The 26,099-nt window shown below is 48.1% G+C and overlaps 1 protein-coding gene across 1 annotated transcript in view; it reads left to right on the top strand.

Moving 5' to 3' along the window:
* The window catches only part of PLEKHA7 (pleckstrin homology domain containing A7), a 196,687-nt gene that overhangs the window by 165,438 nt on the left and 5,150 nt on the right, over positions 1 to 26,099 (top strand). Inside the window, exons 10-14 of the mRNA XM_028500906.1 lie at positions 5,512 to 5,982; positions 14,438 to 14,960; positions 15,723 to 15,809; positions 16,382 to 16,501; positions 18,653 to 18,706. Coding sequence (XP_028356707.1) covers positions 5,512 to 5,982; positions 14,438 to 14,960; positions 15,723 to 15,809; positions 16,382 to 16,501; positions 18,653 to 18,706 — 1,255 coding nt within the window. The remainder of the gene's footprint in view (positions 1 to 5,511; positions 5,983 to 14,437; positions 14,961 to 15,722; positions 15,810 to 16,381; positions 16,502 to 18,652; positions 18,707 to 26,099) is intronic.

Here is a 26,099-nt window from a genome sequence, read left to right as displayed (position 1 = left end):
CAAGTCTATGGACTGTGCTCATGGTGGATTCTAGCTTTTGAGCCCACTGTCCTCCTGAGCCTTGGGGTCAGTGCTCAGGAACTTCTGCCCTTGACCTGGCTCAGACCAAACTCTCTAAGGATATCAGTGACCCGACCCTTGTTCTTGGGCTATTAGTTTGGTCATTTAGGTATGGTGAGTAGGGAGGGATCCTCCAGTGGGATTGCGACAGGAAGGCTGTGTCTGCCAACAGGACCAAGGTCCAGCCAAGCTCCTACAAGCTGTCGTTCCTTTTCTCACCCAGGTCTTTGAATGAGATTTCAGGGGTGTGTGTGTGTGTGTTTAACATTAAGATAGAAGTAAATATTGTTCCTTATTTCCTGGTGAGATAAAGTGTTTGGAGGCAGAATAAAGTAATAGTCAGTGTACAACTGCTTGGTATGATTTGTTTACTTCCAAGTTCTTGTGAAGGACAGGAATAAGATAGAAGTATCTTCAGTCTGAGATAGGTGCTCTTCCCACTTGCAGGGGAAAACAAGGATTTTCTCTAAGCAGACATAAAGCGTTGTGGTGATGTGCTGAAAATGGGGGGGCCCAGTCCCTACTAATGGTGGGGTCAGCCCCTGGTATCGGTTAGGGATTGCGTTTGGTTGCCAGTAATAGAACAACCCAACTTAGGGTGGCGTAATCAAATTGGGTTTTAGTTTTCTCACTAGCAGGGATCCAGAGTCAGTTAATTTGGGCTAATATAGTAGCTCCATGATGCTTTCAGGGACCCAGGCTCTTTCTCACTTTCTACCCAGATTTTGGCAGGTGGCTTTCATCCTCATTTTTGTCACCTTGCAATCCAGCATAGAGTCTAAATTCCAGGCAGGAAGAAGGGAAGGGTTAGCTAAGAGAGCTAAGCGTTCCTTCTTTTAAAGGCTTTCCTGGAAGACCCATCCAGCAATTTCTGTGCACATCTTATTGGCCAGATTTATGTTACACCGTCAGCTCCAAGGGAGGTTAGGAAATGTAAGCTTTTTGTTGGGTACATTGCCACTTTGAAAAAACTGGGGCAAGGAAGAAGGAGGGAATAGATATTGGAAGCCAGTACATTTGTATTTGAGGACACGCTATGCACCAGCCCCGGTGCTGTGCTCTTTCTGTGCATGGTCTCCTTTAATCCTCAAAACGACCCTAGAAGGCGGGGGTTGTCCCCATTTTGCAGATGAGGAACCTCAGACCAGAGAGGTCAGGGACTTGCCCAAGTTCACCCAGCTTCTGTGGGCTGGAGCCAGCTCTTGAATCCAGGTCTGACTGTCTCTAATCCTATGCACTCTGGGTTTGTCAAGCTTGAGAAGTGACACATGTGGCCAAAATGGTCACCAAATGTCAGGAATTCCCCGTGTTTTTGAATAGTCACCGATTCCAGGTGCTCACAATGATAGTAATGACCCGCACAAGAAAGGCTTGTGTCATCTTAGCTGAACATCTGTGCCCTGCATGGCCAACTTCTCTGAATGACACCATCACTGAAAGCCAAGGAATACTTCATTCTTTCCCACCACTGTGCTAAATTGAGCATTGCAAATCTATTGTGACGTATCTCCTGATTTGAGAAGTCATGTGTTACATTGGTGGGAATGCAAGGAGACAGGGAGAAGACCAAAAAAACACTTTTGCCTTAAATCCTGTAACTTACTAAGTTAAATGTTTGTCAGGTAAGGTGTGGGAGTCGGGAACATTCCCTTCACCTTTCTTACCTGCAGCCAGAGCCTGAACGTTTTGGACAAAGGCCATCTTATCTGAGGTGAGTCCCAGCAGCTGTGGAAATAGAAGCTGTTCATAACCCCGAGTATTAGGGCCTAGAAAGCTGCCAGGTAGCAAGCAGACTACCATTCTTTTAGCCATCCTCTAAAGGTTTGTTTTGCAGTAAATGCTGGTGTCAATCTGAGAAAAAGGTTTATCTTTCTCAATCAACTTTATATTCAGGACGTGTTGGCATGTATTGGAGTGTGTACACTCATATGTACACACACAGTAGGGACTAATATTTGTAGTTATAAGTTAATTCCAAGGTTAGAAAAGATTGGCAAACTCCATGATTTGGGGTCAGCTTATGAGAACAGTATTAAGTGTGGTTACCATGATTAAATCAGGCTTTAGGATTGTCTGGGTTTGACAGCAGAGGCTATTTTCTCTACTACTTTCTTATATCCCCTAGTGCCTGTACCAGTGGGGATATATAGGTTCTCAATAAATACATGGAAGTTGATTGGTAAAGAAAGAAAAATCCCCGTTACAGTTGGTTTGGCTAAGACATTGTACCCACAACCTCCGGGTTCTGAAGTTGAAGAAATCCTCTTATTTTATTTTATTTTATTTTAAAATTTATTTTATTGAAGTATAGTTGGTTTACAATGTTGTGTTAATTTCTGCTGTACAGCAAAGTGACTCAGTTATATGTACATTTATTTTCATATTCTTTTCCATTCTGGTTTATCACAGGATATTGAATATAGTTTCCTGTGCTATACAGTAGGACCTTGTTGTTTATCCATTCTATGTATAATAGTTTGCATCTGCTAATCCCAAACTCCCAATCCATCCTCACAAATCCCCACCCCCTGCAACCATAAGTCTGTTCTCTATATCTGTGGGTCTGTTTCATAGATAAGTTCATTTGTGTCATATTTTAGATTCTACATATCAGTGATATTATATGATGTTTGTCTTTCTCTTTCTGAATTACTTCACTTAGTATGCTAATCTGCAGGTCCATCCATCTTGCTGCAAATGGCATTATTTCATTCTTTTTAATGGCTAAGTAACCTTTCATTGTATATATGTACCACATCTTCTTTATCCATTCATCTGTCGATTGAAGAAACCCTCTTTTCCCTTCAATTCTAATGTCATCCATTTAGGTGCATATTTGTTTTACTACATGGCTTTTACGACAAGGGGCTGTTTATCTTTGTGGTGGGAATAGCAAGGAGGTACAGTTACTTCGGTCTCACAATTGGAGTAAGCAGGTTATAAAGCTTCAGTATCTTGGCTGGGGTGTGACCCAGAGGGCAGCCAGAGCTTTAATCTTCTAGACAGCAGCCTAAGCACACCACTAAGGGGTGGTTTCCTGAATTTGAGAAACAGTAGCGAAGATAAAGGCCAACTTAGATGACTTGAAGGCTGGGGTTACGCTGATGTGGTGATGGGAGGGAGGATTAAAGGAAGAAAAGAAAGACAAAGTTAAAACCTGTAATGTGTACATTGTGGAACAGAGTCGTCCCTTTAAAAACTTAAGGTAAGAATTGCTTTTTCTTAAAGTGCAGGTCCCTGAATATTTCCCATATGTTCCTACTACTTGAGCTTATAGACTCACTGGACTTTAGGAATGGAAGGGTCCTTGGAGATCACCATCTAAATATGTCATTATAAAATGATGTAATAGGACTCCTTCTGCTATAAGTAATAAGAGACCAAACTCAGACTAGCTTAAGTGAGAAACAGAATATATTGATGCACAACCAAAAAGTCCAAGGATATATCTGGTTTAGGTATGGCTAAATCTAGGAGTTCAGGCCAAGTCTTTAAGATTCTATTTCTCTCCGTCTGCTTTTCTTGGTGTTGGTTTCACTCTCAAGTAGCTGCTTCCCATGTAGTCGTAGCAGCTCAAGATGAGCTCCAACCAGAGTCCTAGAGCTAACTCTGATTGGCCTGGATTGGGTGATGTGTCAGCCTCTGAGCCGGTCACTGAGACTTTGGAGCCTCAGCTCCACAGGGACTTGTAGAGTCAGCAGCACCTTTTAAACCACAAGGACTGAGCGTGGGGGAGGGTGATCCCCAAATGAAAATTGAAACACTGTTAGAAGAAGGGGTGGGAGATGGGGGGGAAGATGTCCCCTAGTGATGGATAGAAGGAGGTCCAAACAAGCTTGTTTCCCCCTCCACTGCCACAAAGCTTTGGGTTTTCATGGAGAAGTCACGAGTACATGGACATGAGATGTGAGATTGCTTTTCTCAGTTTCCATGCCTAAGTTAAGGCCAACAGTTCGGCCTGCACACACTAAGAAGCAGACCTGTGTTAGGGTTTGTATTTTCACTTTACAATGACATTTTAACCAGCTCCCTGACTGGATTGATCTGCCCTGAATCGGTGCTGATTATTGGTAGCTGAGGTTCTGAGGTATGTTGCAGGGACACCTGAGATCTGGCCACCGAGATGTAAATGCAGCAGCATTTCCATTGTTCGTTCTCCTGTTGAAATGGAGAACCCTCAGGCTTGGCCATTTCAAGGAGTGATGGATGTCTAGACCAGGACCTTTTTACCAAGGAGCACAAGTCGACCAGCTGCCCATTCAAGGTTCCCTGGTAATTTTTCTGGTCCTTCTGAGCTAGGCTGGAGTGGGTTCCCCTGCCTCCCCAGTCTAAATTCTGCTAAGCTTATGGAGCTGCTGCTGCTGTCTCTCTGGTATCAAGTAATGAGGAGGCAGACATAACTAGGACCCAAGGAGGTGGGGAGAAAAGGCAGCTTCCAGTGCGAGATGGGCCATGAAAGAAACCTGCCCTTCTCTATGCCCCAGAAGCCCTTTAGCCTCGGTTCACGTCCTCCCCTGTCACCCCCACCCCGTTCTCCTTTGCAGTTTCCAGGTCTGCATATGTGCAGATCATGGACATGCATTTGGAGAGGCAGTAGAGAGCAGTGGCTACAGCACATGGGCTCTGCAGTCTGCCTGGGAGTAAGCCCTGGTGTCTCTCTTTCCCAGCAGTATGGTCTTGGGCAAATCATTTATCTTCTCTGTGCCTCAGTTTCCTTATCTCTGAAATCTGACTAATAATACTTCAGAGAATTGTTGTCAGGTCAGCGTTCTTGCGTTCCTGTTTGAGCAGTTCCCTGACAGGATAGATAAGTAGTCATATAAAGATATTGCTGTGCCAATTCTCTACTCACCATCTTGGAAGAATGTTAATTTTGCTGCTAATTGTACTTTGGGCTGTGCTGGATGCCAGTGGGAGAGACCCTGGGCTCAGGAGCCTTCTATCCAAGCTGACCTGCCCCAGACAGACAGGTAGACAAACAGCAAAAGGGAAAGACATGAGAATACCACATGTACCATTTATTTGTTCATTGGTATTTATAGAGCTCCTATTCTGTACCGTTACTTCATGGAAGTTCTGGGCATACGATGAATGGCCAGCTGGGCCTCTGGCCTGAAGGAACTCATAGTCTATTTGGGCACTAGATGAGTAAACATGCAGTAATGGTCCAGTGTGATTAGTGTGATAGTGGGGTCAGCTGAGATCCTGATCTAGGCTGGGTGTGTGTGTGTGTGTATGGTGGCTTCCTGGAGGAGGTGACATTTAAGCCAGATCCCAGAGGAGTAGAAGTTAGGCCAGCAGAGTAAGGGGATAGGTATGAAAGGAGCTCCAGGCAGAGGGAAGAGCCCATGCAAAGGCCTGGAGGTAATTGGAGTGTAAAGTGTATCCTTTGGGGAGTCTTGGCTGGGGGTTCCAGTCTGGATTGGGCTGAATGTGCTGCTGTCATTGCAGGGACATGGAGAAGGTGGAGCGGCAGGCGGTCCCCCAGGCCAACCACACAGAGTCCTGTCGAGAATGTGGCCGCATGGGACCCGGACATGCAAGGGATTGTTCTCATCGCAACCACGAAGATTCCTTTGGATTCGAGAGGCGGGAGCAGGGGGAAGACCGGTACCGCTCCCAGAGGGACCCACTGGAGGGCAAGCGGGACAGGAGCAAGGCCAGGTCCCCATACTCGCCAGCCGAAGAGGATGCCTTGTTCGTGGATTTACCCTGTGGCCCGAGAGGCCAGCAGGCTCAGCCCCAAAGGTCAGAGAGGAACGGTGCGCTGCCTGGCACATCTGGCCCAGGAGAACAGAACGGGACTGGCGGGTACCAGCGGGCCTTTACTTCCAGGACCAACCCTGAGAAGCACAGCCAGAGGAAGAGCAGCCTGGCGCACGTGGAGCAGTGGGCAAAGGCCCAGAAGGCGGACAGCAGGAGGTCAGTAATGGACTCAGGATCGCTGCCGCTAATGAGCATAAAAATGTCATAAGAGTAGCTATCACTTACTCAGCACATGCTGGTACATGCTGGCCTTAAACTCTACCTCTGTTATCTCCATAAATCCTTGCAACAGCCTTGCAAGGAGGGGTGATAGCCTCAATTTATAAACAAAGAAATTGGGGCTTGGAGAAGTGAGGGAACCTGCCCAGGGCACACAGATAAGTGGCAAGGGCAGAGTTTAGACTCAGTCCGTGAGCCTCCCAAGCGCACACGAGATTATATCGGGGGTAGGGGTTTCCCATTCCCCAGGGAGCGTGCCTTGAGACTGTCGGCATGTAGACAGTAACTGATCTTCTCCTCTTACTTAACTACTTCTCTGCATCCGGGAAATATTTGTAGCAGCTAGAGTAAATACAGATCCATTTTTAATTCCAGGCACATAGAGAAGTGCTCAGGCACTGTTGACATTAAGCTTTATTATACCCATTCCTTCAAGAAGTGGTTTTAATTATTTAGAGGGAATGCATCTCTTGCTATTTGCAAAGCACTGTCTGTATTTTATTATAATTTTAGATTAATTAGGACACATTTATGAATGTGAAGAATTCAGGGTCACTCAGCTTCCACATTGTCCTTAGAAGCCACTGTGTGTTGTCTTCACTTTGAAGACAGCAAATCCCCCTTGCCATCCTCAGGCTTCTAAAACAAACCTCAGACTGGAGACGAGACAGCAAAGTCGTGCTGCATTCGGAAAGCCCGCCAAGGGCTGGAGGGGCCACAGTGGATGTGTCAGAGCTCAGGCCCAGTCTGCCACAGGCCTGATACACATGCTTTAAAGTGCCGCTCTCCATTCTCCCTGCTGTGAGGCCCACACTTTCCACTGTGGGGTCTGGAGGCGGTGGTGTTCCAAGGGGAATAGGCTAGGCCTCTTTTTAGGTGGGTGGGGCTGTTGTGAATATGTGGGTTTTGTATGCATGTGTGGGTTGTGTAACTTCTTTAATCTGGTCCAGGTGGGCTCTTGTGAGGTTAGATGGTGGAGAACTCACTGGGAGTTAATGGAAACTCCCTAAGCAGTTGGGAGACATTGTTGTGGGTCAGACTAGGAGAAGGAAGGCCCTTTGTGTGTGTCGTAGCTAAGATACCTTCCCATTCCCTCCTGGGACAGACCAGGTGTCAGTTCTGTTTGATCAGATTTTGTGGTTTATTGAAAATAGCTACTGCCCAAGGACATAGAGGAGGAAAGCTGCTATTCTTGGTGCTGGGCTAGGTAGACCCCCTAGGGGAGGTAGTTCTAAGTGACCTTACTGCTGAGTGAGATTGGAAAGCTGGCAGGGGTTGTATCGTGCAGGTCCTCATAGTCCAAGGTAAGGAATTTGGATTTTATTTGAAAAAGCAATAGGGAGAGCCACTGGAAGGTTTTAAACAGGTAAAATGTGGTCTGACTCACAAAGAAGATAAGAGCCTAGGGAAGAGGCTGTTGCAGTAGTCCAGCATGGTGCCAATGGAAATAGAAAGAAATAGATTTGAGGTACATTCATTTTGGAGGTTGAAACAGAAAAGCTTGTCAATGAATTGGATGTGCAGGAAGAGAGAAAGGGAAGAGGAACAAGGATGACCCCTTAAATTTTGACTTAACAACCGGGTGGTTGCTGAGATGGGGAAGGCTTAGGAACAAGTTTTGGGGGTAAATCGGGGTTTCCAGTTTGGGGACTTTTAAGTTTGAGAAACCTATTAACTATCCAGTGAGGGAGGTGTTAGGTTAGGCACTTGGATATGGATGGTGGTGTGGAGGTTTGACATTTGGTTGGACATGCTGATTGGGAGCAATCAGTGCATAAGTGGTCTCCCAACTTGGATGTTAGCAACAGAAGGGGTATCCAGTAGAGGAGACAGTGTGTCAGAGAAGAAGCTACTCGTGATAGCTTAGCTGTTTCCTTTTATATGTATTGATAGCAACTCTTAGGAACTGAAGTCGGTATGGGGCTGACTAGGGCAGGTAAAAGCAGGACAGACCAGAAATAGAAGCAGATAGCAAGGGCATGGGTTTGGCCCTGATAAGCCTGTATTTCCTACTGAAGAGTCTGGATTTAATCTTGAAGGCCCATGAAAGCCATTGATGGACTTAAAACAGGAGCATGGCATGATAGTTTCTAATATTTAGGAGGGTGGTTTGAAGGGTGTTGGCGGGGAAGAGGCCTCAGGAGATTTTTCAGACTAGATATTCCTTACCTCATCTCAGTTCTCACACAGCAGGTCCATGAATATGGTGAAGAAATTTCCCAGGCTATTCTGATGTACCCCACCCAAAATGAGAATGGCAGTTTTAATTACCTCCTGTTTAAAAAACTTTTTTAAATTAAAGTAATACCTGTATATAGTTTTAAGAATTTAAGTAGTATGACCCCATCCATCCCTGTTCCTGATTCCACCATCTTTGAGGTAACCACTTTCAATTCTTTTAGTAGTTTTATATATTTATCTCTATATTTCCAAATAAGATAACTTATACTGCTGTTTCTTGAGCTTTCAGTTTTAGTTAGCTATCGACATTCTACGCTTAATGATAAAGATTTAAGTCTCTTATTCCCCCCCTCTACCTTTCCTTTCCAAAGACACACTTACCCTTATCCCAGCTTCATAATATAGTTATAGCATAATTTTTGTTTAGATCACTAGTCAGTTTTTACATTATTATATAATGTGAAGTATAAATATTCACAGCTGGGCCCTGTAGTTGTACAATAATTAAATTTCATTTGTGGTACAATTTTTTATTTTCTGGTATTGATAATTTTCATGCTTATGGCTTGCTTAGTTTTCTCTGTACCCATTACTAATTCATCACCAAATTCATAGCTAGATGTGTAAATCTCTCTTTGCTCAGTACCCTCCAATAATCAGTAATCTACTTAGAAAGTAAAAAATCCAAATAAGACCAAGGGGTAAATACTGAAAAATAAGTGTCCTCCTATTTTATTTCAGAAACCTAGATCTACTCCCCGAAGACCAACCACTCTATTAAAAACAAAACAAAAATCCATGTTCTTCATCTTGCTTTGTTCCACTTAATATATCAATAAATATATCGATAGATATTTTAAGATATATTGGCTATCTACATCAGCACATATAGACATTAATTTGAAATGGTGCAGAGTATTGCATTGTATGCATCTACAGTGATCTTTATACCATTTCCCTATTGATGGATAATTAGGTTGGTTATAAACATTTGCTGTTACAAACTATGCTGCAGTGAATATCCGTGCCTAATTGTCTTTGCAAACAAGTGCAGGTATACTTGAAGAACAAATTACTTGAAGTGGAATAACTAGGTCGGAGGATATATGTGATTTTAATTTTGATTGATATTACAAAATTGACCTTCAACAATGCTGTTTGAGTTTATACCCCACCAAAAGTGTCCCTGTTTCCCACCCCACATCATCTCTGAAAACTACTATTTTAGGTTAACTGCTTGCTCTGGTGACCATATAGAAGATGGTTAAATGGAGAAGAGTCTGCAAAGAACATGACCAAGTATGAGGTGGTCATATTTTGGGTGGGAGGTGAGGAAGACCTAAACAAAAGCGGTAAAGATGGTGAGGATTGTGAGGAGGGGATGGATAGGATACATAGACGTTGAGATTGGGTAGGTATGGGGCTTGGGAAACCGATTCATCCAGGGCTGGAACGTGAGGAGGGCCACAGGTGGAGTTGAGGTTAACATTCAAGTTTGACTTGGTTAATAGGTAGATGTGGCGCTGTGCACAAGATGTGAGCATGGGAGAAAGAAATGAGCTTGAAGAGGAATGTGGTACCTGTGGAGTGGCCAGGTGGAGATAAGCAGTAGGTTATAGGGAATGTGGGTTCAGCTTAGGGAGAGATTTGGAAGTCATTGCCCTAGAGGTGGTAACTGATGCCCTGGCAGTAGTCAAGATCCCTGAGGGTTGAAGGCTTAGAGCAGTGGTTCTTAATCATGGCCGCGCAATTTGGTCATTTGAGGCCCTGCTTAAGAAATTTTGCCTTATTTGGTCTGGGGCAAGGTGAGGGCATCAGTCTGTTTTAAAAGCTCTCCAGGTGATACCAGTATATGAGAGGTTTGACATTTACTGAGGCCTGGGTCCCATGCTGGAAAATCTGATTCTGATGATCCGAATTTCAGCCTGGACATCAGGAGTTTTCAAAACGCCCCCCTACCCCTGGTGATTCTAGCATGTAATCAGGGTTGAGAATAACTAGCTTAGAACAATAGCAGAGGGCCAAAGGCAGAACCCTGAGGATCTCCAGTCCAAGGGGGTAGGCAAAAGCAGAGTCTGCATAAAGAAGTCTAGCAGAAGATGGAGGAAGAAAACCGGAGTGTGGTGAGGGAAGTTTCATTTGGAAGGAGTCCAGTTGGCAGCATGAGACTGCTCCCTGGATGTGGTGCCTTCTGAGGAGGCTGAGTACCACGGAAGGAGAATCTGGAATGTCAGGGTCTCTCTGCTGGTCTCACGCTCAGTAGCAGAGGCCTTTGGTTCCACTGAGCCTCTTGATGGGCTTAGATGAGTAGACCTTCTTAATTGAGCTAGAATTTTGAAGTTAAGTCAGGAGGCAGAGTAATGCGAGGGGAAGGCCAAAGGGAGCCAGAAGGAAGGCATGGCCATTGAGAAACCCTTTGTGGCAGGGGTGCAGAAAGGACTTTGCATAGCCGTACCGCTGGTGTAAGTTGTAAGTTATGTAAGTTATAAGTTGTGGTTGTGAAATGTCTCTACATAACTTTGGCAGCCCACAGACCTACGTTATTCTGCTACACATAATGGGGGCTGGGGGCACATCGGGGAGCTAAAGGACGAGAAGTCAACTGCAAGGAGATAAGAGGTGGTTGGGGAAGGCGTCGGACTGTCCCTAGGATGTGAGTGGGGAGTTCGAGCCCTTCTTATCTAAGGGGCAGGGAGACATTAGGTCTAAATGAAAACAGTTTGTTGGCCTTGGAGGTCATTGAGCACTCAGTAAGAGGAATCTCAGTCTAATGATAGAAGTAGGTCTCAGGGGGCTGAAAAGTAAACGTGAGGGATTGAAGACGACCCTTTGAGAAGAAAGCCGTCAGCCTCTGCGTAAGCGGAGTGCTCAATGTCTGATCGTTCACTTGTACCTGGGAAGGACTGCATATTGCATATCAGAGTTATCTTTTTTTTTTTTTTTTCCCTTAAAGATGTGTTTGTAATCTCTTACAGTCAAGTAATAAGTAGTTCTGGCTGCTTAATAAAGGAACCTCCTCCTGTTGATAATACAGAAGAGGGCTATCCCTGCTCTGTGTATGATTGAGACTGTGCTAATCTCGTTAGGTGGAGCATGTTAGACATTGGAAGGAGGGTTATTTGAACTGTAATATGATCTCATATTCTCGGCTCTAGAGCACACAGGGAATTATTTCTAATTGTTCTTTTAGTACTAGGAGATGTATATTATATTTCACTTTATTAAACTCCTTTAGAATGATGGTTTGCAAGGACAGACTGATACACCCTTAGAATCCTACCACGTTCTATGAGGTTGTTTTGAAATTCTAGCCTTCCATTTTTTTCCCTGGTGTTTAAAGTAATGCATACTTGTAAAATAAAATGGCAGGGGTGGTTGTAGAGTCAGGGATGCAGACATTACCACGAGGAACAGAGTAAAACGTGGAAGTCCTGCACAACTGATGTGGAAGCTCAGGTGAGGACTGCCTGCTGCATAAGTAATTGGTTATAAAACCTGATTTCACGTTTCGATATGACCATTTTATAGGGGCTATATCAGAATATATAGGTGCCTTTTGGAAAGGGAGCCCCCCGTGGCACAGAGCGGGATTTGAGGGCAGGAGACCTCGAGCCTTCTTTTGGATAAAGCTGGGATTGGGGGCCAGCAAATGGATCTGCTCTCAGGACAGAGCTGCTCCACGCACTCCTGCCTGCTCCAGGGTGACCTTTACCTCATCTTACAACCCTACCTCCTGTGTCCCTCCCTCCACCATCCGTTGGTTACTGTGGTTTGGCCTCTGGCACCAGGACTCACCAGGGCACTGGGGTCTTTGGGGTCACCCCCAAATGGCCAGCTCTGGGGGGATGGCCAGCAGTGCATAAGCAGAGGGCACAGGCTAGAGGATAAGCTGAGGGCTTCGGGGCACTGCCCTGGCGGCGGTGGGCTCTGACCGTCTGAACACCACAGGCAGGCGTGGGGAGTGGGCTGCAGAGCCAGACTGAAGGGGGTGTATAGAGCGAGCATGGCTGGGACGTGCTTTGCGTCGTTTGCGTTTTGCTTCAGGCAGAGTGAGCAATGGTTAGTAAAGTCATGAACTCCCCGGGGGAAGCCCCCAGCCTGGTTTCCGCCATTGCCACCACTGTTGTTTGAGGGTTCAGGCACTGCCCCTTCCTCAGAGACACATTCCCTTCTGGCTCTGGGAAATCCACAGCAAATCCTGCCACCTGGTGGCAAGGAGACAAGCTGGGTAAGCTGAAGAGATCTTAAAATTACCTCCCGTAATTGCAAAGATAATGATAAAAAGGGAGAAGAAAGCCACCATTTTTTGAATGACAACTACTTTTAATCCTCACAACAGTCTATTAAATGGTTCTTAGTAGCCCCATTTTACAGGAAGGAGAGTGATAGAATGAGTTTAAAAACAATTAGAACGGCACTTCTCAAACATCAACCACCTGGAGGGCTTGTTCAACCACAGGTGGCTGGGCCCCACCCCCAGGGTTCCTGATTTCAGGTGGGGCCTGATAACCTGCGTTTCTGACGAGCTCCCAGGTGGTGCTGATGCTGCTGGACTGCACTTCGAGTTTAGAACAAGGTCTGGTGAGCGCTGCTGTATAAAGATTTGTTAGATAAAATTGATAGGTAAAGGCAGAGTCAGGATTCCAGCCCAGGCCTGACTCCAGAACCTGTCTGTTTTACATCCTGCCGCCTCTCAGGTTAGACTTTTAAAGCTTAATAAAACTGTAGTTGGCCCTTGCTGAATTTTTCTTTCAGAAAATAAGATGGCTGGTCGGTAGTAGTTTTCACCACCCTATCCAGCTTTTGTGTGCCGGAGTATTTGCTGAAGGGCTGGTTATGTGTCAGCACTTTCTCAGACCGCGGACAACACTGCAGAATGTAAGACACAGTTGCTGCCCTACAAGGATTTCCAGCTTGGCTGGGGAAGAGACAGCTTACGAGTAGGAAAAAGTTACATCAATATAGGACCTTGGAAAAGTTACAGACTGTACAGTAACTAGGTCAGAGCAGGGCAGGAACCCTGAGGGCTGTGGCATTGCAGAAGGCCTCTGTGGAAGAGGCATGGGACAGTGTCCTGGAGAATGAGTGAGATTTGGTGATAGGGCAAGGTGAGCCCATACAGGTAGGGGAAGGAGGAACAGTATTATGAGAATAAGGAAAGAGAAGTGGGAAGGGAGCACCCACTGGTGAAGGTACCGCCTGTGTATCAGGCAAGGAGCCTATGTTCTCTTCCTGTCTCATTTATTCTTCAGGGCAGCCTTAGGAGGCAGGTAGTTCTGTCCTGATGTTATAGGTAAGGAAGCTGAGGCTCAGAGCAGTCAGGTAAGCTGCCTAAGGTCACACAGCCAGTGGATTCCACCCTAGGTCAGACTTCCTCTGCTTTTTCTACTGCAGAAAGTTGTCCAAGTGTGTAGGAGGCCAGGCAAGATTAAGGTGAGGCCCTCACACTCAGGCTCCAGCAAGTGCAGGGGTGCACCTGAGAGGGGGGTGCCTCCTTAAATGTTGGACCCTTGATGGCCGACTTGCCCCAATTTGATCCTGGCCCGGGAAGGAGGAGCAGTGAGAAAACAGCAGGAAGGGAAGGTGGGTTGAGGTCAGGTGCTAGAGAGCTGTGAGTATCAGGAGAAGGGGGTTAGATTTTATTTCATAAGCATTAGGGAGCCATTGATGGTTTTGGAGCACGGGAGTGATTAGATCCGAGCAGTTGACTCTGTACAGCACGGAAACTAGTTAGGAAGGTCTCAGAGTTGTCTGGCTGGAGGTAGTTAATCAGGATCTGGATTAAAGTAATAGGGAAAGAAAGGAACTGATGCCAGCCACTTCCTTTAAGAACCTCCAGGACTTGGTGCTGGGGAACATCTTGGTGACCGGGAGAATCGTGAGGCATCGCCTAGAGATGTGCACACCTGATGGAAAAGCTGACTGATGGCAAGAGAGAGAGAGGCAGGTTTAATCATGCTGCACTTGAAGTGGGGCAGCCAAGTCGGCCTGGTAGGGGGGTTGACACTCCAAGGTTGATGGATAAAGTGGTTTAGGAATCCTCTGCAAAGGGAAGAAGTGACTGAAGTCCTGGGTGTCTGCGTTGATTGTTCTTTGGGGTTCGTACAGGGCTCCCTCACGTGCCTGGCTTTGTGGCTTTGCCTAGCTGTGTTTCCAGAAGCCCAGCAGACCCCTTGCTGGTCCTCTGACCTGTCCTCTCCTTTCTCCTCAGCCTGCCCCTGGACCAGACCCTTCCTCGCCAGGGTCCCAGCCAATCCCTGTCCTTTCCAGAAAACTACCAGACTCTTCCCAAAAGCAGCCGACACCCCTCAGGGGGCTCTTCACCCCCTCCCCGCAACCTGCCAAGTGACTACAAGTACGCGCAGGACCGAGCCAGCCACCTGAAGATGTCGAGTGAGGAGCGCCGGGCACACCGGGACGGCACCGTGTGGCAGCTCTACGAGTGGCAGCAGCGCCAGCAGTTCCGGCACGGCAGCCCCACGGCGCCCATCTGTGCCGGCTCCCCAGAGTTCACCGACCAGGGCCGGAGCAGGAGCATGTTAGAGGTGCCCCGCTCCATCTCTGTGCCTCCATCTCCCTCGGACATCCCTCCCCTGGGACCCCTGAGGGCCTTCCCACCCCGGCGGCCACACACGCCAGCAGAGAGGGTCACTGTGAAGCCACCGGACCAGAGAAGGAGTGTGGACATCTCGCTGAGCGGTTCTCCCAGGAAGGCGTGGGCCCACACCACCAAGGTGAGACTCCGGAGGCCCTGCCAGGCTGCTGGGGCCCAGCATTAGGGCGTTAGGAGCCTCACATGGTTTGAACACAAACTTGAGCAATGTAGGATAATGATAGGTAACACTTATGTAGTAGTGTACTTTAGCGCTGGGTGTAGCGCTAAAGGCTTTAATTCTTACAACACTCCTATGAGGTAGGTGCTATTATTTCAGGTTTCCCCCACTATCTGAAGGTAGAGTGTGCCTATGAAACCTTTAGTAAGCCAAAGTGGCATAAAGCGAAGAAGCAATTACCTTTTCTGTGAAAGTGAAAATCCCTTTTGGATTTCGGTTATCAAAAACAGGTGCTAAAGGTAGGTCTTTTGTAAAATCAAAGTGGCATAAAGCGAACTTTTGTAAAGCAGGGGATACCCGTGCGCCCATTTCACACGTGAGAACTCTTAGGCATTAAGGGATGAAGTTACTTGCCCACGGTCACACAACTAGAAGTCTGCTTCCTTGCAGCTTGGAAGGCAGGGAAAGATGTCTGTGTTTAACTAGTTCAATTATTTATAATAACCTGACTTAAGTTTTAAATCCGGAGGGGCTCTCACAGTTTGTCATTGTCATAACGTGGAGAGAAAGATGTGTATCCCAATATGACAGATGAAGAGTCTGAGGCTGAGAGAGGTGCCATGCCCTGTGCTTGGCTGCCCTGGTAGTGGGTGGCAGAGGCTCTGGCCCCCGCCCCCCTCCATGCCCGGCTCTCGGTGTGACTTCATGTCTCCCCTCCTGCAGAACTCCTCTCATGTGGACCGACGCTCCATGCCCTCCATGGGTTACATGACCCACACTGTCAGTGCTCCCAGTTTACATGGAAAATCGGTAAGCAGCACCTCCTCTCCCCCTCCAGGTGACTGATCTTACCCAGCTTTCAAAGGGCTAATCTCATCAGAGTTCTCCCCTGAGCCAGTCAGACGCAATCCCCATTTTAGAGATGAGGAAACTGAGGCTCAGAGAAGTCGAATGACTTGCTCAGGCCCATCCTGCTGGCATTGGGACCTCCTGAGGTCAGTGGAAGAGCCTGGGGGGGAAGTGGAGGAGAATGTGGTGTTTATTCTCTTTTGGGCAGCATTTTGTCTGCAGCATTTTCCAGCCACCTGTCTTTTTCTCCGGTTAGCTCCTCTCCTTTCTTCCTGGTCTTTGCTTTGATTAGTTCACTGTCTTCAAAACTCAAGTCTGGGTGAGGTTGCACTGCTGGTGGCTGTTTCCTGATAAAAACTACTTCCTGCAGCCCCTTTTCTGCCGGTGCCTTTACTTGTCCTAATGACAGAATTAATGCAATAATTACTTAATGGTGTCACATCAATGCTGTGCCGGCACCGGGGTGAAGAGTAATTATAGCGTCGTGCTCCTGCGGTGGCTAATTTCCTCATGATATGTCTACACACCTGCAGCTGGAGGAGCTCTCACTGCTTCTCACCCGGTTACGGCGGCACCAGGCCAAGTTGGCCAGGGTGAGAAATTTCGCCATCAGCCAGTTACTGCAGCATGAGCTGACCTTCCCCACCTGCCAGGTCAGCGCTGGTGGGCTCTCTCAGGGCTGGGGGCCACCCCGGGGACAGGGGAGTGACATGCTGGCCCGTGCTCCCTCGTGCCCGTGCTCTAGTCTGTCCTGCTATCTGGCTCTCTCCCTTGTTCCTGCCTGTTTGCTTCTGGATGCTACTGCCAGACACTGTGCAGCTGTCTTGGGGCCTATGCCCCTGTTGCTGGGGAGGAGGCTGCATGTGGTGTGAGGGACCTGAACTGTGGCTTCTCTGCCTGTGAGTAATGACTGCCAGGCTGATGTGTGGTCATGTCCAAGGGCTGTGCTAGCTGTCATCCTTGTTGCCACCTTGGGTACTCCTTGGGATGCTGAGAGGTGTGTGTCAGCCTGGAGGGAGAAGGCATGGTGCCCTCTCATCTGGACAGTGCCCTGCTGACTGTCAGAGCATCTTCACACCCCTTATCTCAGTGAACTTCACAGTAGCCTGGGAGAGGTTAGGTAGGACAGGTGGGAAAGTGACTTGCCCAGGATCCCTCAGCTAGTGGCATGCAGGCTGGAGCCAGATTCCAGGTCCTGTCTGGCACAGTGTTCTAAACTGTTTCCAAGACATGAGGGGTTTCAGGCAAGCTCCTCGAGGAGCAGCCAGACAATCGTTCTCCTGGGCATCCCGAGCATCTTACTGGCATTTTCTTTTTTTTTTTTTTTTTGCGGTACGCGGGCCTCTCACTGTTGTGTCCTCTCCCTTTCCGGGGCACAGGCTCCGGACGCGGAGGCTCAGCGGCCATGGCTCACGGGCCCAGCCTCTCTGCGGCATGTAGGATCTTCCCGGACCGGGGCACGAACCTGTGTCCCCTGCATCGGCAGGCGGACTCTCAACCACTGCGCCACCAGGGAAGCCCCCGAGCATCTTAAAGAAGATGCTGGTCCACACGAGCCTGGTCCCCCGAGCTGCACAGAAGTAGGCAGAGGACAGATGAGGAGGTTGAGGGAATTGTCACTATCCTTACCTGTCCTATTTTAGTGGGACCTGAGAGATACAGGAAATGTATTTGGAAAAATGAATATAAGGGAGCACGTGCAAAAATCCTAATTTGTGAATTTGGGTGATTTTTAATAACATTGCTCTGTCCCTCTTACTGCGGAACTGGGCTGATTGAGGAAGTAGGGATGGGTAAGGAGACAGTTTAGGGACAGAAATAAGATCTTGAAAACCACTGGTGTCCCTGGCAGTGGTCCTTCAGGCCTTCTCATGCTTAAAAGCACTGCCTGAACGTTTTGCATTATTTATTTTTGTTTGTTTTACATCAGAGCTCTAAACTTGGACCACCTTCCTAGCCCTGGCTTGCTTTGGCTTGCTGAGAGGCCTCTTAGTTGGCTGAGAAAGTGCCTGGACTGTTTTCCTTAAGCTTTCGTAGCCCCTCTCCCTCACAGTTAGCTTCTGTGATCCATTACATAGGAAGCACAAGTTCTAGGAAATCAAAGAGTCTTTTCCTTATTCTCACTGTTTCTGGTAATTATACTGAAGAACTCAACAGACTGTCAGAGATGACACAAGCAGACAGGTCTGCCTGGACCTTCCTTATCTAGCTCCTGACCCAGCCACCTTGGCTCCATGCTCAGCAAACAGAGCCAAAACTTCCAGGAAACTTTCTACAGCTACTGGTGCTTATCATTCTAGAACCCAAGGTCAAAAGGGAACCTCCCTGGGTCACCTAGGTCATCTCCATGCCTCTTCCGGGCATCCATCCACACCCATCAGGGGTTCATTTTCCTTCATGCATGTGAAGTGGCCCAGTGCAAAGGTTTGGAGCGTGGCATGTCCTCTTCCAGGTAGACCTCTCTAGTTCTGTCTCAGGAGCTCGCCTCCGCCTCAGCTGCTCTGCTGTCCTGGTCCTCTGGTGGGATGTGTGCTGTCTCCCTCCTCCTCATCAAACTGTCCCCAGCCAATGGGGGGAACAAGCTGGCTTTCCCCACATGGTAGACCTGTGAGATCCACCATGCTGAGAGAGCTCTGAGCTGCACTGAGACATTTGTGCTTCCTCTGTGGCCTGGATGTGTTGGTCTGCTGTGGTCTCTTGTCCCTGAAGCTGCACAGGTGTAAATGAGTCGCACGTGAAGCCCTGAGTTGTGGACACCTTTGGTGTTCATAACTGGCTTTTTTCTCTCTCTGCTTCATTTGAAGGCTGACGATACCTACCTCCAGCTGAAGAAAGACCTGGAGTACCTGGACCTAAAGGTGAGTGGCCTCAGGGGTCTTGCTTTCCTGGGACACTTACCTTTCTGAGAGTGTCAGCCTCATTGGAGACCAGCCCCAAAGCCAGAGGCCTTGCAGGTCTTACAAATCTGGGTTTCAAATGAAGATGTCTCCTGTCTGAATCAGAAGGGGGATTTTTTGTTTTGGGGTTTTTGATTTTTTTCTTTGGTTGCTGTGGCTTTTGGAAATTTCATTTTTAAATTGACTATAATTGGCATATAACATTGTATTAGTTCCAGGTGTACAACATAATGATATTTGTATATATTGGGAAATGATCACAAATCTAATTAACATCCATCACCATTCTTGGTTATGAATTTTTTTTTTCCTTATGATGAGAACTTTTAAGATCTACTCTCTTAGCAGCATTCAAATATACAATACAGTCTTGTTAACTATAGTCACTATGCTGTACATTACATCCTCATGATTTATTTATTTTATAACTGGAAGTTTTGTACCTTTTAGAAGAGTCTTATTTCTTGTAGCCTCAGTCTCTGGGCTCTTCTCAGTTTCTTGTGAATTCTGCTGTAAGGTCTCTGGCTTACAGAATGAGGGCACAAGATCCTGCTTTCTTCCTGTCCTTGGTTAGAACCACAGGGTTCCTCCAAATAATAACCAGTTGCTTCTTCAGAGCCTCCAGTGAGGCGGGGGTGGGTTTGGTTCACAGGGTGCCACTGATGTGTGTTTTCAGGCACAAGCAGTTTGGTGGATTGTCTGGTTTTGTAGTGGGGGGAGCAAGTGCCACGTGGAATCATGTGGCTCTGAGGGGTACCGGAGTCTCCCATCCGTGTTTAGGAGATGAACGTCGGACCCCTCCCTGTAGGTGATGAAGTTCAGCTTCTAAATCAGCCTCCACAGCACAGACAGAGCTGGGAAAGCTGCTAGAGAAGCGAGAGGCATTCTGCCTGGAAGAGAGCTGCTGTTGTTCTGTTCCCACAGCCCTCTGAAAGCTCCCACTGTGAAAAGCACTTCTTATGCCTGAGCCATGACTTAGACTGAAGGAATGTGACCTTTAGTTAACTGCGGGTGTGAGAGGGCAGGCAGAGGGCCCTGCAGGAAGACACCCGGATGACTGTGGCGGGGGCGTGCCTCCCTCGGTCCCCAGTGTACCTGGCTTGAGATATTTTTAACTTGGGGATTGTCATCCAGCCTTGTAGAAGCAGGGGTATGAACATTAGGTCCTAAGGCAGCAGAGGAGGGGCCTCCCCACTCTGAGGCAAGATCAAGACCTTTGATTAGGAATCCCTCAGTTAACTTAATGTATCTGGTAATGAGCACTTGTGCTATATCCAGCTCTGGAGAAGCTAGGGGGGATGGAAGAGAAAAATCGAGGCTCTCTGGCCTTCAGAGACTTCCAGATGTTCTGGGTCGGGGAAAGAAAGCGTCCTGAAATAACACAGACTTTTTTGCAATGAGCGTATAAAGATCTGTCTGGCCCAGTGCTCAGAGCTGAGATAGTGAGGATGACTGTGGCTGCAGTGCTGGGAAGGCTTCTGGAGGAGGTGGCATGTGTCCAGAGCCTTGAAGAGCCAAGGGTTTAGGTTGGTTGACGTTAAAGGGAAGGGAACTGTGGGAGCCAGGGAGAGCCAGGGCGAGGGTGGTGTGGCTGGAAAAGTGGGGGCAGATTGTCCAGGTTCTGGAGTCTTTCTAGGCTTTAGGAAGGAAGGTGCAGTGAAGAAAAGTCAGACTTGGCTTTCAGACATGAGCAAAACAAGGAGGGTTCTCTCAAAACCAGGACGTTTTCTAGCTTACGTGGTAGTCAGGTCACGTAGAGCATGAGTGAGTGAGTATGGTAATCAGGCCTCAGTGCCCAGACGTGGTGGTGTGGGCCAGATGTGCAGCCCAGCCCTCCCTCCTGCACTCTGAACCTGGGTAGGTCCTTCCACCACGCCCACCTCCCCCATGTGACCTGGAGCAGCCCCTGGCCTCCACCTGCCCTGTGTACCACCATGTATGTCCCTGTTCCCTGGCCTCACCATGCCCGGGGCCATGCAGGTGACACAGAAGTATTTGTAGAGCATCCATGATGTACCTAGGCCTGTGGGAGAGGCGTGGCTCACAGCAGCCCAGGTGCACCACAAAACACTCTTCAGAGTGCTTGGTGCATGGTGCGAGGGAACTTAATAAAGTGCCTAGCCAGAGTAACAGGAAATAGCTGTCTTCTGATTCCTGTTTGTGTGAGATAGCCGACCTCACAGTTGGTCCTGGAGAGAAGATCCAGCTCAGGTTGGTTTTATTTAAAGATTATAGAACTTGAGCTCAATAAAAGGGATTTAGAGAGAGAGAGAAAAACTGAGGCATAGGAGAGCAGAGTAGAGCCAGGAGTCTGTGTCCTGACTGCCAACAGAAGCGGAATAACAATAGAGGGTAAAATGTGTGTCAGTTACCATGTTTTACTTCTGTTAAATTATGTACCCGGGGCAGTAGCCCTATAAGGGAGGTGGTGTTATCTTTTTTTTCACTGACTGAGGCTCAAAGAAGTAAATGACTCTTCCAAGTCCGTGTTAGTAGTTACCGGGGGAGTCAGTACTTGGGAGCAGAGCTGACTCTGAAGCTCTTAATCACCCTGCCTCCCAGCCGCTCTTACAATGCTGCTTCTACTACTGTGGACCCAAAGGTATTAAGTTTTTTATGGAGCTGAACTGGGGTCCTTCTGCCAGGAAATGTTTATGCTGTGATAGAGACAAGGTTGCATCCTTGGGGTGTTTCACCAGCTAGGAGCTGTATGTGACCAAAACATTAACTAGTGATTGGAAGTTGTCACTGTTTATCTTGAAAAACAACTGTGTTGATACCAGAATTTCCCTGGTCTTATAGCTGCTACTCCAGTTGCTAAGCTCCTCTTAGAGAACCAGTCCCCCAATAACAGCACCAGCAGGTGAGAGACACTTGGCTTACCAGCAACATGGGTGGGAAAAGATGCTGGGGTTTGTGTTGTGTGTGAGTCATCGTTCAGAAAGGCTGACATCACCTTGGCCTCCCTCCAAGAGACAGGCCTCCCTCCAAATCAGGGAGGCAGTGGGCCTGCTCTGCTCAGACCCAGCTGGGGTCTAGAGTTCCCAGATGGACGTTTCACTTCAGGATCCAGACGAGGGAAGGGCTGGAATCAAAGGAGAGGTGATGAGGGGCTGCAAGAACTGTGGCTGAGGAGTGTATTAGGCGGGATGCTTTTGTTGGCAGGTATCCGAAACCCAGATCAGCGTGCTGAGCCACAAGGGGGATATACTGGTTCACGTAGCCGGGGCTTGTGTTCCAGGAGCTCAGGCCGTGCCACCAACTGTTCTACTTTCCACATGGCCGGGGAGGAAAGGTGGCCACTTGCACACCTCAGGTTGGCTTCATCCCAGCCGAGCCTCCCTGTGGAGTGAAGGGTGGGGGATTCCCTAATGGAAAGCAGACTGGGCAGAAACAAGAAACACAGCAGCAGGCAGCGCAGCTACAGTGTGAATGGTTGAAGGAGGAAGGGGCAATGCAGGCAAGACATAGAGACAGTCTATAAAGCTCTAAAATGTTACCATGTGTCTTCCGTGGCTCTGAGGGGCGATTAAGAAGTGGATCACAGCTACAAGTAGACAGGTTTTAGTTGAGTAGAAGAAAGACTTCTCTAAAAGGGCCACCACAGGTCATAGTGACCTCCCCACCACTGGGGTGCAGCTGAGGCCAGGTGAGCACTGAGCGGGATGCGTGACTGGATCAGGAACACCCTCAGGCTCGTTGACGCTTGAGATCCTGTGACGTGCTAGACAAGGTGAACTGCCCAATGGGGGTCCCTGAGACGAGGGCCTCGGAAGATACAGTTGAATGGGCGGTGTAGCCCAGCCTGGGCGTGGAGATGGCGCCGAGCACAGCCCCGCTGTGACCAGCTTCTTGTGAGAGGTCCCTCCTGGGTCCTTGTGGGGAGAGGTAAGCCTCTCTGGAGAAGGATGGTCTCCCTGCCCCCACCAGGTTGGCACAGGGTCCCCCGCGTCCCTGTCCCAAAGGCCACAGACTTAAGGATCCAGAGCCCACGTCCCTTCTGCCTCCATCAGCTGATGCTTGGGTTCCAGAACCTGTTGGTGGTGTTTGCCCACATGTTGTGGAGCTTGGTCTCCTGAAGTGAGCATTCCTGCTGGGGTGCCAAATGAGCAAATAAAAGCAGACTCCACTCTCTTAGAAGATGCTCTGTGTTAGTGTTCTCTTTGGAAATGTTTACTTTCCTGGCATTTTACTTGGCAGTGCCAGGGTGGAAAGGATTTCACGCTGATTAAGCATCTGTTCTTGCCTGGCAATTTGGGGGCACTTGTTGTTCATTATTTCACTTAATCCTCTCAGCACCTTTGAGCAAATAAGAATTATTATCCCCACCTTACTAATCAGGAACCCATGTATCAGAGAGGGAACTTCTGCAAAGTTATGCAGCTGAGATTCGAACCCTGTGACTAACTTCACACCTGCCTCCTTTCTTCCGTGTGCCATGTACCTCATCTGCCCTGAAGTTGCATTCGCTGAGTTGTATTTCTGGCATTAATGTTCTGCTCTTCAGAACCCTACACCGGAGCCAGGTCTGAAAAGGGGGTATGAAGGTTCGCTGTTGTTTATGGCTTGAATTGTTTTTGTGCATCTGGGAAGCACAGCTGGGAAAGTGAGGTGGTGGGGAGGGCATCTGCAACCACACAGGTGGTACCTTTTAGGTGGAGCAGATTGAAGTCAGCCCCAAAGGGGCTCTTGTCCCTAGTGAGGGACGTCATCAGTGGTTCCAGGTGCCTGGCCTCTGGACTTTTCCTGACAGAGCCCGAGATCTAGGCTTCTCTGTTCAGAGTCTGTTTCCAGTTAGCTTCTGGAGCAGAGTTCTTTTTTTTTTTTTTTTTTTTTTTTTATTTCTTTGGAGCAGAGTCCTTAAGTCATGGTCTGGAACACCATCTATCTCAGAATGATCCGGGAGCTTGATAAAAAATTGCAGATCTGGAGGGTTCCGTTGAATTAGAACCGCTGGAAATGATGCCCAGAATTCTGTGTTTTTAAAATCAAACTCTGGGGTGATTCTTGTGCACAGTAAGCAGAGGTCTTTTATTCTGAAGAGCTGGTCATGAACTAGAGCAATGAATATGGATGCTTGGGTCTTACCCTTTAGAGACTCTGATTTAATTGGTAATACTCAGGTATTACTCTTTAAGAAAGAAAGACACTCCCTAGATGTTCTAATGTGTAGGTATGGCTGAGAAACATGGCTTAAAATCAATGGTCCTGGGACTTCCCTGGTGGCTCAGTGGATAAGAATCCACCTGCCAATGCAGGGGACACGGGTTCAATCCCTGGCCCGGCAAGATCCCACATGCCGCAGAGAAACTAAGACCATCCGCCACAACTACTGAGCCTACGCTCTAGAGGCCGCGTGCCACAACTACTGAGCCCGCGTGCCACAACTGAGCCCGCACGCCTAGAGCCTGTTGCTCCGCAACAAGAGAAGCCCCCGCTTGACTAGAGAAAGCCCATGCATAGCAAGGAAGACCCAGTGCAGCCAAAAATAAATAAAATTAAATCTTTAAAAAAAAAAAAACAATGGTCCTCAAAGTGTGATCCCAGATGAACAGTGTCAGCAATTCCTGGGGCTTTGTTAGAAATGAGCAATCTTGGCTCCCACCTCAGAGCTGCTTAGTGAGAACCTTTGGAGGTGGGGCCCAGCAAGTCTGTATATTCACAGCCCTCCAGATGATTCTGAAGCATGCTCAAGTGTGAGAACCATTTTTTAGTGGAGTGATTCCCACTCCTGGCTGCACATCAGACTCACCCAGGAGGGCTTCTAAGAATCCCAGTGCCTAGGCCCCACCCCAGACCAATTACATCCAAGTTTTCTTGGAGTGGGACTCAGGCATCAGTCTTTTAAAGCTCCTGGGTGATCTCAGTGGTGGAGGCAGGGTTGAGATCCAGTGTCTTAGTGGGTGGGGGGACAGTTCCTTCTCAAAGGAGCTGGAAGCATTTGGCATGATGGGTAAGACATAATAGTTTAGGTGTGGAGGCGAGGGTCTGAGGGACCAAAGGAGGTTGGGGCTGAGACTAATGCATGGCTCCACTCTAAACTACAGATTCAGTATCTTACAGTATGTGATGGGGGGAGGACAGAGGAAGAAGCAGTCCCCTCTTGCCTTCTGTGGCAGAACCTTGAAGGACATGGGCACTGAAATCAGCACTCTCACGTAAACTAGCCTGCACGAAGATCCTTCAGGCAGCGCTTATGATCCCCCATTTACGGATGAGGGAACTGAAGTCTGGAAAGGTCCACCGGCTGGGAGGCCGCATAACCAGACTGAGACACACTCATTTGAACTGCACAACACACATCCTCCTTAAGGTTTCCCTTTGCCAGTTCCCCAAATTCTGGCTCCTTCAAATGTCATTTGATGTCTTACCTGTTACGATTTGTTGTATTTGCCTTTTTGTTTGGAACAGATAAAAAATAATGAACCTTTGATCAACGTGCTTTACAAAGTGCTGAAGAAGTCAGCACGGGGCTGTCGGCCCAGGAGAAGCGTAAGATGATCTGATCTGTATCTCCAGGCGGGGCCATTCCATTGCTTCTGGCTCAGTGCCGACTCCATCACTTGCTTCACCAGGAGCTCTCCTGACCGCCTCCAGGCTTCCCGCGAGTCATTTCAGTTTATTTTCTGTCTGTTGAAGCTCCCTCAGCGTTTTGGCTGGTGCACCAGGCTGAGCCTCTCATCGTAGTGTTTTGTGACTCCATCTTTTGTGCTGCCATTGGGGGCGGGGGGGTGGGGCTTGCCTAGCTTGCCTCCAGCTTGTGTTGTGTCCCCATTCTCGCTCGTCTGCCTTCATGGTGAGGGCTGCCCTAGAGCCTGGGTTCCTTGGGAGGGAGCAGCATTTCCTGGTCACCTTGGAGGAGCTGGGGTGTCCTGAGATTCCACCGTGGCCCTGGGATTAGGGTGGCTCTTCTTCAGGGCAGGGTATTGACGTTTGAAAACATTCTGGAGCTGGACTAGAACAAAACGCCCACCTCCCCACCATCCACCCCTTTGAGAGATGCAGAGGTAGTGCCTGAAACGTGGCCAGCTGTTATAGCATTCCAAGGGAGGCTGCAGGTTGGAAAGCAGGAGCTGTGTCCAGTCATCTTGAGCCCTGCATATAGGTGTCTTGGGATGTGCTGGAGGGGAGTAAGATGCCTGGGAGGCCTTTAATTGCTTTCCGATGTGGAGACTCTTTCAAATGGATGAGTGCCCACTAGCTTTCACTTTTTCTGGTGACAGAGGTGCTAGGGACCCATAGTAGATGTTTTGAATGGATTTAAACATTGCTATCACAAAGTGCAATTTTTTTTTTTTTTTTTTTTTTTTTTTTTGGCGGTACGCAGGCCTCTCACTGTTGTGGCCTCTCCCGT

The sequence above is a fragment of the Physeter macrocephalus genome, chromosome 16 (assembly GCF_002837175.3).
Source record: "Physeter macrocephalus isolate SW-GA chromosome 16, ASM283717v5, whole genome shotgun sequence".
In the NCBI taxonomy this organism is placed as follows: domain Eukaryota; kingdom Metazoa; phylum Chordata; class Mammalia; order Artiodactyla; family Physeteridae; genus Physeter; species Physeter macrocephalus.
Note: the sequence above shows the minus strand (reverse complement) of the source record. Positions and strands in the feature narration are given on the sequence as shown.